This window comes from Idiotropiscis lumnitzeri, chromosome 9 (assembly GCF_059441095.1).
Source record: "Idiotropiscis lumnitzeri isolate Australia: NSW breed Sydney's pygmy pipehorse chromosome 9, RoL_Ilum_1.0, whole genome shotgun sequence".
In the NCBI taxonomy this organism is placed as follows: domain Eukaryota; kingdom Metazoa; phylum Chordata; class Actinopteri; order Syngnathiformes; family Syngnathidae; genus Idiotropiscis; species Idiotropiscis lumnitzeri.
The window spans coordinates 505166-517998 of NC_142399.1; the positions used below are offsets into that span (position 1 = coordinate 505166).

The window sequence follows — 12833 nt, forward strand, 5'->3', positions numbered from 1 at the left end:
AGGCAATATTGGCTTGGAAGAGTCCCAGCAGCACTTTAGCACCTCTGGCCTGCTCCTTTTCGCCCAAATATTCTTTGCAAACATTAAAGATGTTGCCGGAAAAGAAATGACATGAATGGTTTGAGCGAGTTGTCTTGGATGACAGGACGCACGTCCACCCTTGGTCAGCATCTTGGTTGACTTTGACTTAAGTCCAACTCGTTAGCACGTCCGCCTCACAGTGCCGATCGGTGGGCCTCAATATCGGCTCAAGCTGACTGAAATCCATTCATGTTGTTTGTTTGACAATGCCGTTGCGAGGCAACTAACGGCTAAGCGTTGAGGTCAGTCGACATTCATGTGCATATATTCATGTCAAATAGAATTGAGAGAAGCTCAAACTGTTGCTGCTTCTCAAAACAAAGTGCTCAGACGCCGACATTTGCTACAAAACCTAAAAGTCGATCTTTTCTGTGGCATACTATGCCGCCCAATACTAAAATGTGGGCCACTGATTGGAACTATTTTTATTTTTTTTGGGGGGGGACCTTGAGATGTCTAATCTAATCTTCAAGGGGTCTTTTTGTGCGTGACAAACATGACGGCAAACGTCACAACAATGTCAAGACCAGACGGCGTCAAACAGCGCAACAAAAACGCAGAGACAAACCAAATGAAATGAAATACTGTCGACAATATCTTCAAGCCTGACAACCAGGATTGGCATTGTGGCAATTGAGCAAAAAATGAGCATGAACCCCAAAAAATCTAATTTGGCCGCAGGAGTCATCACTTCCATTTTGAATATTGTTCTTGTTCACTTACAAATGGGTAAGATGACTTTTGTCACTGGCGTCTGGCGTCCTCGTTTATGTGGAGCCCTCTATACTTTGAATTCCTCAAATTTCCCCATTGTGGGACTAATAAAGGACATCTTTATCTTGAATTATTGCTACGGTAGTCCCAATAAGAGCATTTATTGAGTCTTTTTTTAAGATGACGCTGTTGGCTAACGTTCCCCTGCAACAATATTGATCATAAAAGGAGCTCCTGAGCAGTCGTTTGCAAGTTTAGGGCGTCACATCTATGATCAACTTTTGAGGATTAATGAGCTGGCTCATCTGGACAAAAATACTCAGTCAGGAGTCGTGTCCCACTAAATAGTCTCAAAAGCCGTAAGATGACTTCTCTTACAACCACTGCAATCGAGTTTGTTTTTATTGCCTTGTTTGTTACTCAAACGCGTCGAGGGAAAGGGGAGGACGACTAAATCTTGTCTTCATCCATAAAATGGGCAAATTCTGATTCATGTGTTTCTTTCTGTTTTTTTTTTAATTGTCTGATTCTTTTCTAATTCATTGGTTATTTTTAGCATACAAAAACTTTCCTTTTTCTGCCCACCCCGAAAAAAAATCTGAGCTTTATGTCACATTTGTATTGAAAAAATTCATTCACTATACATTTTTTTTTTTTAATTATTATTCTTTTTTTTCCCTGACTCACACAAATCACCAGCGAGCGCTTTCTATGTCCAGAAGGCAGCGCGTCTTTGGAGTGGACGCAGCATCTTCTGGCATCTGTGATTATACAAAGATGTAATTCCGCTCACATTGACCGTCCGTTGCTTCATTTAAGAAATCCAATAAATAACACAGATATCGTAGATAGTATTTTCTGATTAAAAAAAATCAGCCGCTTGGGATTTGAATGATTGAGGTTGCAGAAGCGGAATTTCCATCCTCATATGCAACGTGTTTTTTGCTAAAACTGTTTTTCAGTGCATGTTGCCAATGATGGTTACAAAGTGTGAGAATAACATCATGCTTCTGATCTTATACCAAAATAGTAACTAAATAGAGGTTAAAAATCTCTGGCAATTTTGTGCGTAACTCAAATATTTTGTAAATAACAACGTTCATTTAAAAAAGAGATCCATGCTTTTATTTCTAATTCCAAAGTCAACTCTGACTTTTGACTGTTAGTGGGAATATTGTGAACAAGAAATAACATTTTTAAATCAGGAGTCAAACATTTGTGGCATGCAAATGTTTAGGTATCCATTTGTGTCTTTTTGGTGCTGGTTTTCTGCCAAAATGAAAAGAAAAATACTTGCAAAAAACATGAAGTAGACAAACTGTATTTTATAATAAGCCACATGAAGTACGCTAATGTGGTGGGCTGGATCTGGCCCCCGGGCCTTGGGTTTGACACCCGCGTTCTATATTGTGTGAGTGTGTCCGTGGTTGTCTGCGTGTGCCCTGTGATTGACCCGTCATATTCGCTCGCAACCTTCATTATGTTTATGGCGCACAAGTGGATGGAAATGTGCAAACATTTACACAATTGTTCCCCAACCTCGGGAATGTGAGCGCATCGCCGCTTGGAAAATATTTATTATTTGCAATATTAATAACCTGTGACACAGCCGTGTCAAAATCACAACAGCCGCATGTCAGCTCAAGTGTCTCGTTCAAACTCCAAAGAAAAGAACGCAAAAGTGGTTCTGAGTACCGTTGTTCAATGTTTTGCTAAAGTTGAAATGCTTGCGTGATTATAGAAAAGAGCTCCAGCATAAATGCTAAGCGTTGGATATAACAAACGTGGGTTTCTTCTTTATTTTGATTGCTTTTTCAAAAAAAAAAATATATATAGAGGACTATTTATTCGGTTTTAAGCTTCATTTGATTGAAGGAACTAAAAGAATGAAATGTTTACATTAGGGAAACTAAATAAAATGATTTTTCATTTAAAAATGATTGTTTCAACACGTGATTGAGGAGGTGACAAAAATCGTTGTGGGACACAAGCCCAAACGGGTTGGCAAACTTTGATCTATGCTGCACTTTTCTATTGTATAACCAATAAGTGGTCTTTCTATTTTTGAATTTGTCACGCAGCCAAGAGGAAGACTTGTCTTCATCCTCCAGTGAAGAAGAGGAAAGTGATCAACGTCAGAATGAAGATCTGTTTGGCAAAGTGGTGTGCGTGGAGGTCGTGGCCGTGGGAGATAAAAAGAAAAGCACGTGGTATCCTGCACTGGTGAGCTCACGGCAACTCTTTGCTTTGTGTCCTCTGCTCCATCACTGCCTCTTCCCATCTTTCATCAGCCCTCTTCTTTATTTTTTAGAGATATATTTTTTTGCCTGGTGAAAGCGTGCATGGTTTTGATTGCTTTTGCACAAATAAGTGGCAGTATTTTGTACTTTGTCCACGTTTAGAAAATCAAGTGTACCTCAAATACTCTGGCTTTCGCTTGTTTTCAACAACCCCCCCCCCCTCCATATTTAAGTCTTGGGCAGCATAAGTGGACAGTGAAACGGTGGCAGGCCTTCTTTGTTGATATAAGTGTTCCAAGTTGTCGAGTTGAGAATGGGAGAGGCAAGGAAAAGCTTCCCTTTTAACTGAGCACCAGGCAGAACTCCGCCTGCAAGTGTTTGTTGTTGTTGGCCTGCTGTTGACCGAGGAGCTCTTTGCTGCCCCCTTGTGACACCTTGCGGTAGTATTCTCTTTACACTTGCTTTGCATCGGTCAGGGAAATGTTGTTTCCAAACAGGAGGTCTATAATGCCCGATAATGAAATATTCGGGGGTGTGTATTGATTTGCATGCTTGCAGTGTGTCATGTTGTTCAAAAAAAGAGAAGGTAGCCAGCTGCCTTTTTTTTTTTTTTTTTATTTCAAAACAAACATTTCAATACTGTGTGTGGCTATTGGGAGCAGGAGGAGCATGCAGGTGGAAAGCACAAGCAAATCCTATCTCCACAAAGGCAGTGCTGCCTCCCCTGGGTTCGACTGTGACAGTGAAACAGCTCCCACTGTTAGGCGCCTCAACCTAAGTCAACGGCTGAGCCACATGCCGCGAGCCGCACACAACCTTTGAACAACCTTTATACCTCATCCTGCATCTCGATCGCTCGCACGCTTGTCTTGGTCTAGCTCAGTTTGCATTCCGTCAATCAACATGGCCTTTACAGACACATTTTTAGTTTTACTGTGACAACGCCAGATACTCTCACTTCCTTATCTACCACACAACTTCACGTACACACACAGACATATTGTGGCACGCCGTCTGCTACCTCATCTGACCTCTGGATTGTCTCTGGTTTCTGCACACTCAGGTCACCTCCCCCGACTGCCATGATGACATCACAATGAAAAAGGAAAGCTTATTCGTCCGCTCCTTCAAGGATGGAAAATTGTGAGTCTGAATTATTGATGAAGTTATCGTGAATATTTGACTCGTCGAATATTTGAATGCTGTCGTGATATGTTGCCTCATTTTATTCCAACATGAATAAATCATTTTGATGCTGTTTGAAGCATGCATGTTCTCTTAAGAGAGTGAAAACGCAAAGCTTTGTGAGCAGCTTGAGGACAAACAAACTCTGCATGTGTTACGTGAAGACCTTACTGACATCGCGTGTCTTTAGATATGGGGGCAGATGCAATTACTTGCTCGTTTCCAACTTTGTGTCGACTTGGGAAATGGACTAAAATGGTCATTTTCCTCAAATCTGGCAAAATGTGAAAGTCGGTTTGTTTGTTTGCTGGCTGCGACTTTCCTTGAATTCCTTTGTTGAGTGCCGCCAGGTCTTCTTATCGCAAGCCTTGCATCTGCAAACCACAATAAGGCATCAGCAAATAATTATAGCAGCCAAAGTGTGAAAAGACCTCTTATCGTGTGTCTTGCGGTTAATAGTCAGGTGAAGGGGAGAGACGATTCTTTTTTTGTTTTTTTTATTACGCTGCACACACGGCAGCTGTTCCACTTGCTGTCGCTATTCCATTTTACCAAGTGAAATCAGCGCAGTGTATCGAGGGCTGGATTCCAGAAATAATAATGTGTGAAGACGGAAAATCTATCTCTGTATTAATGAGATTTTCAAGGGTTGTTTCCTTCCAATCTGCCTTCCTTTTATGTGGAAGGAATAACAAGATGAAAGACGTGTGATCAGAAATTGGGTCTCCTTTTTACCACAGAGGACAAGTTTTGAGCTGTCAGTCTCATGTCTTTTGTTTACTCATGTTTGTGTCTTGATTGGCTCTTTGCGTTTTTGGTCCTCATTATTTATTGGCTGTGCCGAGAACCATTTGTTCAACTCATCTAAATATTTGATAATAAACTGCACTTGTTAATGTTAAGAATGCGACCTGCTTTTCACGTTCACACGTATGTTTCCACTTGTTTTTTTTTTTTTTGTAATCATTTACGCCAGCCCCTGTTGCTCCAAAGTGGCACTGAGTGTCATCTACGTGCTCACGTTGTTTGCTGATGAGAGTTCACAGGTCAATGTGCGCTGCTCCCTCTCCAGAGAGTTTGGGATCGTTGGCGATAAGTGCGCCGTTCACAAGCAATGGCTTTTGAAAACATTTTTAGAGGAACCAAGGTCACACATGCAAAGAGTAGAATGGAGTTTTTTTTTTTGGGGGGGGGGGTATTCCAAGTTGGTCAGATTGTTACCTTAGCAACAGTGGAAACAAGTTTTACTCCCTTTGTTTGGCAGACTAACTTTGTGCACTTGTTAATTTGCCAAAGCAAAGTGAAGCCTTTTGACTTGGCTAAGTGCAATAAATGCACTATTCCATGTTTTTACAAAATCTCATTTGGACTTTATTGCTGTGCTTGTGTGAAAGCTACTTGGATTTTTGGTTGTGCATCGCAACTGCTAATCAGTCCCTTTTTTTTGTTTTTGCAGTTACATGGTGCTACGGAAGGATATTCGAGAGATCGACACAGATTGCCCCCCTAAGGCGGATGCAGGACTGAAGTCAGGTTTGTTGACTTTGTGAAGATGAGGCCATAAGTGGCAAATGTTTGCAACATGATGTGTTTTGGCACATTAACAGAAGATGATCAGTGTGGGCTGCGGGGAAAGTTTTCTTGAAATCCTCGCCAGAGCTTTTATGAAGACCCTGATTTATGATTCAGCAGGCTCCCCCCCTGTTGTAGCAAAACACTTTCTGTGTTATCTGTCTGCTTTACAAAAATGCAAAACGCGACTCTGCCACGGTTGTTTGATGCGGCTTACGCCCCCTAGCGACCTGTGGTAGAATTGCTGTGCTGTGCAATTGGTTTGGACCTCATTAATTGCCGCACTTTTTGTGTTTCAACCACACTCGGGGCCGGGAGGAGTTAAATCAAAGCTGTGAATTGTGCTTTTCACGTTTGATTTGTTGAGACGATGACCAATCGGGCAATTCTTGTGTGTGTTGAACAGCGCTGGATGCAGCCTTGGACTTTCAGCAACAATCGGTCATTCCCATCACCTGGAAGGCTGAAGTGAAAGAGGAAAGCTCCAGCAGTGAGGTGGATGATGATGACGAAGAGGAGGAACAAGAAGAAGATGCCAGTGGAGAAGAAGAAGAGGTAAAGCCTGCGTCGCGATCACGCGTCTTTTTCAAGTGGCCATCAGCCTCAAACGCTCCGGTCTCGCGGACTTTAGGAGGAAGTGGAGCCATTTCCCGAAGAGAGGGAGAACTTTCTTCAGCAGCTCTACAAATTCATGGAAGACAGAAGTGAGTTCAAAACAATTGCGGTCAGAGATGGGGCTGATTGATTTTGAAAAATCACCTTGTGGTGCTTTTTTTCTTCCTCAATATTGCGATGGTGATTATACGCGTTATTTTTTGGGTCAACGGACTTGCCCCACATATTTCTTTTACCAAACACGAGCAATCAATTGGAATACGCATTGTATTCAAATAAACAACGTCAGATTTAGTGACATTGTTTTGACTTTATATTTTCCGCTTTGACTGAAACAAAAGAAAATGAAGGAAATGAATTCACATGAAAGATGGTTTATTTATCAACTTCAGTTGAGGTTGTGAAATTGAAAAATACGTCTTTAATGCATTTGTAAGCATTGACGGCTTCACAAAATTGGACCAATCAAGTGGGGCCGAAATATGAGTCAGTAACTCAAAAGTCAGATTTCAACAACAATGCAAACAAAAGTTTCATGTTTTAGAAAACGTGTGCGGCAAGCACAAAGTAAGCAGATGTTTTGGGAATTCATATCCGTCTTTCCAGAGCCGCTGCCTCTTTTTTTTTATTACGCAAATAGATATTCGAATTGCCTATTTGTGACAATCAATAAAAAGCATGAAACTCAAGACATGATCTAAATGGCATGTTTTTCTTTGGTGTTCCTCTCGTGTTTGGTCCTAATTTGATCTGAATTCTAAATCTGCGCGCAGGAACGCCCATTAACAAGCGGCCTGTTCTGGGTTACCGGAATCTCAACCTGTTCAAGCTCTACAGACTGGTCAACAAACTGGGCGGCTTTGACAATGTGAGGGCCACTGTGACCGCACGGACTTTTTCTCGCTCATTGTTCTCTTGTGTGACCCCCCCTTGGTTCTCGGTGAATTTACGCAGATTGAAAGTGGCGCTGTTTGGAAGCAAATCTACCAGGACCTCGGAATCCCCGTGCTCAATTCAGCTGCCGGCTACAACGTCAAATGCGCTTATCGCAAGTATGTCCAAGAGCAGCCTCCGCAACTCTGCGGGCCAAATGCGGTTTGTTTCATGTAGGCGCTCGGCACTTTCTTTGCATCGGACTCCAATTGTGCTTTTGCGCAGGTATCTCTATGGCTTTGAAGAATATTGCACTTCCACTGCCATCGCATTCAAGATGGAGCTTCCTTTGAAGCAGGCCCCCAAAGGAGAGGTGACGTCTGCGGTTGACGGAGGCAACGCGGCCACCACGTCAACCGGCCCGGAAGAGCAGAAAGACGACGCAAATGGCGAGCCAATCGTCTGCAAGGTGCAATGTGTTCCCAAGTCCCGTTTTACCAATCACAAGTGATTTTGTATTCAAAGCATCCCTCTCCCTCAGGAGGAGAAACTTGAGTTGGTTCTAAACCAAAGTCAGTGCACAACTTCAAAAGCTGGGGCAAAGGACAGCAATGGAAACAACACCGACGACGAGGAGGAGGAGGATGAAGGCAGATGCCCCCACGGAGGAGACGCAGATGAAGGCTCTTCAACGTCTCGCCTCGGAGGCGAGAGCATAAAACAGGAGCACGACGGTGACCAAGAGAGCAAGGACAACTCTGGGTAGGTGCTTTGAAGGGATACAAACGGCGCGGCTGGCATCGTGTCATTATTCAAAATATTCGCAATGTGCTTTTGAGAAAGACCAAAGTCGGCGTCCTTTTTCCTCGTTGGCCGCACCTCAAGCCGTCATCCAGACCTCTTATGGCGCAAATTGCCACCTCAGTTTGCTCAGAGAGAGGAAGGAAGGCTTTCCTCTTACCCACTGTGCTTTTATTATCCGTCATGGCTTCGTCTGCATCGGCTGGCAACAGCAAAGCCTGACTGGTACCTTCCACCTGGCATGCGTCACATTGCGCTCTCGCTCTCTCTTACTGTCTCTCTCAACGACGGCCTCTTGACTTTCACCCTGCCTTGATAACGACAAAGCGAGTTCTCCTCTCCTCCACCTCATATTCACCTTAATGAAATGTTCCGTGTGAATGTGTGATTGTTGTCGCTGACGCTTTTGATCGCTAGACACCAGGCTTTCGGTCATGACAAATGTTTGTTTTGGCTCATTAACGTGTTGTCTGTTTTGTTGAGCGACTTCTAACTTGAGCCTGACGTGGGCGTTGGCCTCATATTCTGACACTTGTGTCGAGGCTTTGCGGAGAGCGTCAAGTCTCATTGTCACCAACCGCTGTGAACGTTTTTGAATCAACTGCCTTTGCAGTTGTGTTGCAGTGCATTGTGATGCAAAGATAAGACGTCATGATGTCTTCATTGGACATTTTATCCATGATTGTGCTGATTTGTTTACACCAAAACAGGGAACTTCTTTCAGATATTTGATTGATTTTTCTTTCTTTTTTTTTCCGTTTTACATCCGTGGACAGTGGTGAAAAAATTCATAATCTTGACATTTTAATGTATGCCTGTAACTAATTTATGATCGCAAGATCCCCGTTTGACAGGCCTGTTTAGTTGATTGCGTTGGATTTTTAAAGGCAACCTTTTTTTTTTTTTTTTTTTTAAAGTTGTGTTTAGCCTTGAATTATTAGGCAGACTTATGAAGGTGAATGGTACAAGATGCCATTTTATGTTAAGTTGGATGTGCCGACAATGTTATGTTTCCTCTGTTGAATAGTTTACCAACCGAGTTATTTATGTTTAAATTTTTTTTGCAAGTAGAGGAAAATGCAGAACACTTGCTATTATCTAGACCAAGTAATACTACAAAAGGTTTGTTTCCTAAGAAAGTAGATTTCGGTATTATATCGAGGTTTGCATCATTTTTTACATCGCTATTTATAGAATATAAGTAGCTTCTATGGCTGTCCAACTTGCAGCACGGATAAGCGCTGATATTATTTGTGCCATATTGAAAATCAGCTGCTAGCAGCAATCATTCACTGAGGACTGTGTGGAGGTTGTCACAGCTGCTCTTTGTGGTTAGCTAACTAAATTGAATGTTGTAGTTGTGCTTCAGGTTGCTGTGTTGCCTGCCAAGTCGTGCTTTGCTGTGCTAACCTGCGGCCCTTGTGGCCCCCTGGGGCCCCCTGGGGCCCTTGCGTCATCGCCACTTAACCGCCAGCACTCCTCCTCCATTGCCAGTAGAGCCTCCAGCTTTGACGGTTCCTGACTGTTTCTCACTAGCTCCTCCTTGTGGCTGTTGTGTGAATGGCAATCCCAAGTTTGCTGTGCGCATCTCGGGCTGGCTAGTTAGTAGCCTGGACTTTCCATGAATGAAGTGTCATGTTTGCAACATTCAAGGGCTGTAGTTTGGAAGGCTTATCATGTATTGTTCAGTCTGTTGTATTGCAGATGAGGGATAGGAAGCTTCTGAGACCTGTCAAGTGGGTAGAATAGCATCAGAAGGTCTGTTGATAGATTGCGCCAATGTGGGAGGGTGTGTGGGATTTTCTATGGAGCAGACTAGGGACAGGAAGTGCTGAACTGTTTTTCTTGCAGGGATGACAACAGTCAGGAGGGGGAGGAAGGGGAAGAGTTTGAGTGTTACCCCCCGGGGATGAAGGTGCAGGTGAGGTATGGGAGAGGCCGCAGTCTGAAGACGTACGAGGCCACTGTGAAAGAGGCAGACGTGGAGGGGGGAGAGGTGCTCTACCTGGTGCACTACTGTGGCTGGAACATGAGGTAAGACAGGACGTGGGGACAGTCACCTAACTTAGATATTCACCCTCCAACCAAATCACATCTTAACCTTCAAATTGGCCTGCGGGATGACCACTCCACGGAGATCCCTGCAGTCGCGACTAATGCGCTCCTCCTCACAATTCTGCTTCATCTGATCTTGTCTCTCGGGCAGAGCTCACTGAGCCCTCTAGTGGCAGAAACAGAATTGGGCACGGGGTTGATGTTGGAACATTCCTCAGCTCCTCTTAGCCAATTGTGATTGAACCCCCTGTCTGAACCCCCCGCCCCCCCAACTGTCTGAACCGATATGCTGAACTTCTGTTTCATGCTTGGATTGGCCACACAGTGGTTCGAGTCAAATTCCTGTAGATCCTGCACTCCTGATTGACGCTAATTTCAGAGAGGTCAAGCAAAGTGCTGTTTGTTGCACTCACTCCTACCTAATCTCCCCCCCCCCCCCCTGTCACCCCCCCCACCCCCCGCAGTGGGCTCGTGTTAATGCGGTGTCAACTAGAGCGTTTGGGCAACTAGCAAAAACACATTTCATTGTCTCATTGTTGTCGTGTGATCCTGTGGTAATCGAATGACAATGGTTGTTCTCTCTGCAATGTGTACGTGTGTGATGTTGTGAGATGTCGTGCAACTTTTCATTCTTGTCGTATGATCCAAATAGCACTCTGTGTTCTGTTGCTTGTGGTTTCTTGCATTTTTCTAAGGCTTTGTCTTTAACACGACCGGATGTATTTCTTTTTGTATCACAGCAATCTTTCCGACCAGACAGCGCAGGTGGCTGTGTGGGGGGGTGTTGCTCTTTGCTATTTTATGGCGCTCCTCTCGGATCTGATTGATGAAAACTTGTTTTTTTTTTTTTTACTTGCTTTTTAGATATGATGAATGGATCAACGCAGACAAGATTGTTCGCCCGGCCAATAAGAATGTACAAAAAATCAAGCACCGTAAAAAAATCAAGGTACGGCTTTGCATCTCATGTTACTTTTTGACTGGATAACATGAAGCGGATCCCTGATTTTTATATTCAATTCTGACAGAACAAAGCTGAGCGTGAGCGAGACCGATTGGAGAGGCTCAACGACAGAGACGTCCTCGGCCCTTCACCCGACAATAATCGTGTCCCTCGCTCCAAGTGTGACCTCAGCCAGGATGTCTTTTCCAAGCTGGATCAGGATGACGAACAAGGCGCTCAGCCGCATTCTCCGGCCGAGTCCATCGAAATTACGTCCATCCTCAACGGTCTGCAAGGTAGCAAAACGTGAACTAGTCAAAGTGTCGCGTAAATAATGAAACAATCTTTTGGTCTCCTTCTTCTTCTCAGCCTCTGAATTGTTCTCAGACGAGAGTGACCCCGAGTGCGAAGGAGAGAGTAATAAAGAAGACCATCATACTCGCAGAGATGTCAAGGGTGCGTCGGAGCTTCAAAAAAGCTCCGAATGGAGAGAGAGTGGTACTCCGCCCAATGCCGTCTCAGGGAAGAACCTTGAAACGAGCAGCGCCGAAGTGGCGAAGCCCAAGCCGGATTTGGTTGGGGAGGCAAGCGCAAGGAAGAGGAAATCTGAAGGGACGGCAGAGAGGACCCCCAAAAAAGAGGCCAAAGCGAGGAGGGCCACGCGGAGCGCCGACTGGTTGCCGGTCGGCTCTTCCAGGAAACTGCAGGAGAGGAGTGCGGCTGCCGCGGAAGAGCGACGGGCCTCGTCTAGCAGCAGTTCTGATGATGAGGCAGCAGCGCTTTCTGGTTCCCAGGCTGAGGGCGGTGAACGAGGCCAGCCGAAAAGCAAAGGTTCTCCTTCCGAGAAGTACAACGGGACGAAGGAGAAGAGCAAATCCAGCAGACAAGCGGGCTTCTGGGACATTCCTGAAAAGCGGGCCAAGATGTCTGGCAATGGAGAGGATAAGCCGGCCGTGCGCTCCAAAGGCCAAAAAGACGTTTGGTCCAGCATTCAAGCGCAGTGGCCAAAGAAGACTCTAAAAGAGTTATTCTCGGATTCAGACACGGAGGCCGCTCATTCTCCTCCTCCGCCTCCGCCTGTTGCCTCCAGCCTGGAGGACACGAGTGTTGAGCAGGAAGCGGGACCCGAGGACGACGCCTCGGAGGAGCACCTGGAAAATGACAAACCGCACGAGTTCCCGAGCAGTGGCAGCAACTCTGTCCTCAACACGCCCCCCACCACCCCGGAGTCCCCCTCAGGTCGAGGCGCTACATTGGAAGACTGCGGTCGAGCGCCGCCTTCCCCGCCGGCGCCGCCCACACCGCCTGCTCTTCCTCCACTGTCCGTTTCTGCAGCTCTCCTGCCAGGGCTGGCGCAGGACAAAGTGGCATGCCGGCGCAGCGAGAGCGACAGCAGCACAGTGGAAGTGGAGAGTCTGGGTGGGGAGCTGCCAGATCTTCCACGGCATCAAGGGACGGCCTCGCCACCCAAAGTGTTTGATGCGCCGCTCTCCTCCAACAGCAGCAGCAACTGCAGCCTGGAGCTGAGCAGCGGCAGCCAGCACAAGTCCAAAGGTAGCAACTGCAAATGGGCTTCATAACGGAGCACCGTACACGCGTCCTAAAGTGCCCTCATTTCATTTTGTGCCATCGTAGCGTCTGTGAGTCAGAAAAGGCCCAAGGAATCGCAGACGGGCGGCGTCTCAAAGAAACACAAGCCGAACCGCAAGAGCCTCGGAGTGCCTCCCAAAAAGAATCGGAAAACGGGTAAACGC

At 45.4% G+C, this 12833-nt stretch overlaps 1 protein-coding gene across 3 annotated transcripts in view; it reads left to right on the forward strand.

Moving 5' to 3' along the window:
* arid4b (AT-rich interaction domain 4B) overlaps positions 1-12833 on the forward strand; it is a 34533-nt gene that overhangs the window by 19970 nt on the left and 1730 nt on the right. Inside the window, exons 8-21 of one of the 3 annotated variants that reach the window (XM_088304518.1) lie at positions 2877-3018; positions 4099-4178; positions 5677-5753; positions 6199-6347; positions 6424-6496; positions 7181-7275; positions 7362-7459; positions 7566-7749; positions 7822-8042; positions 9933-10115; positions 11001-11085; positions 11165-11375; positions 11449-12633; positions 12715-12825. In XM_088304518.1, coding sequence (XP_088160644.1) covers positions 2877-3018; positions 4099-4178; positions 5677-5753; positions 6199-6347; positions 6424-6496; positions 7181-7275; positions 7362-7459; positions 7566-7749; positions 7822-8042; positions 9933-10115; positions 11001-11085; positions 11165-11375; positions 11449-12633; positions 12715-12825 — 2894 coding nt within the window. The remainder of the gene's footprint in view (positions 1-2876; positions 3019-4098; positions 4179-5676; positions 5754-6198; positions 6348-6423; positions 6497-7180; positions 7276-7361; positions 7460-7565; positions 7750-7821; positions 8043-9932; positions 10116-11000; positions 11086-11164; positions 11376-11448; positions 12634-12714; positions 12826-12833) is intronic. The other 2 variants (XM_088304519.1, XM_088304520.1) reach the window with 2 other exon arrangements.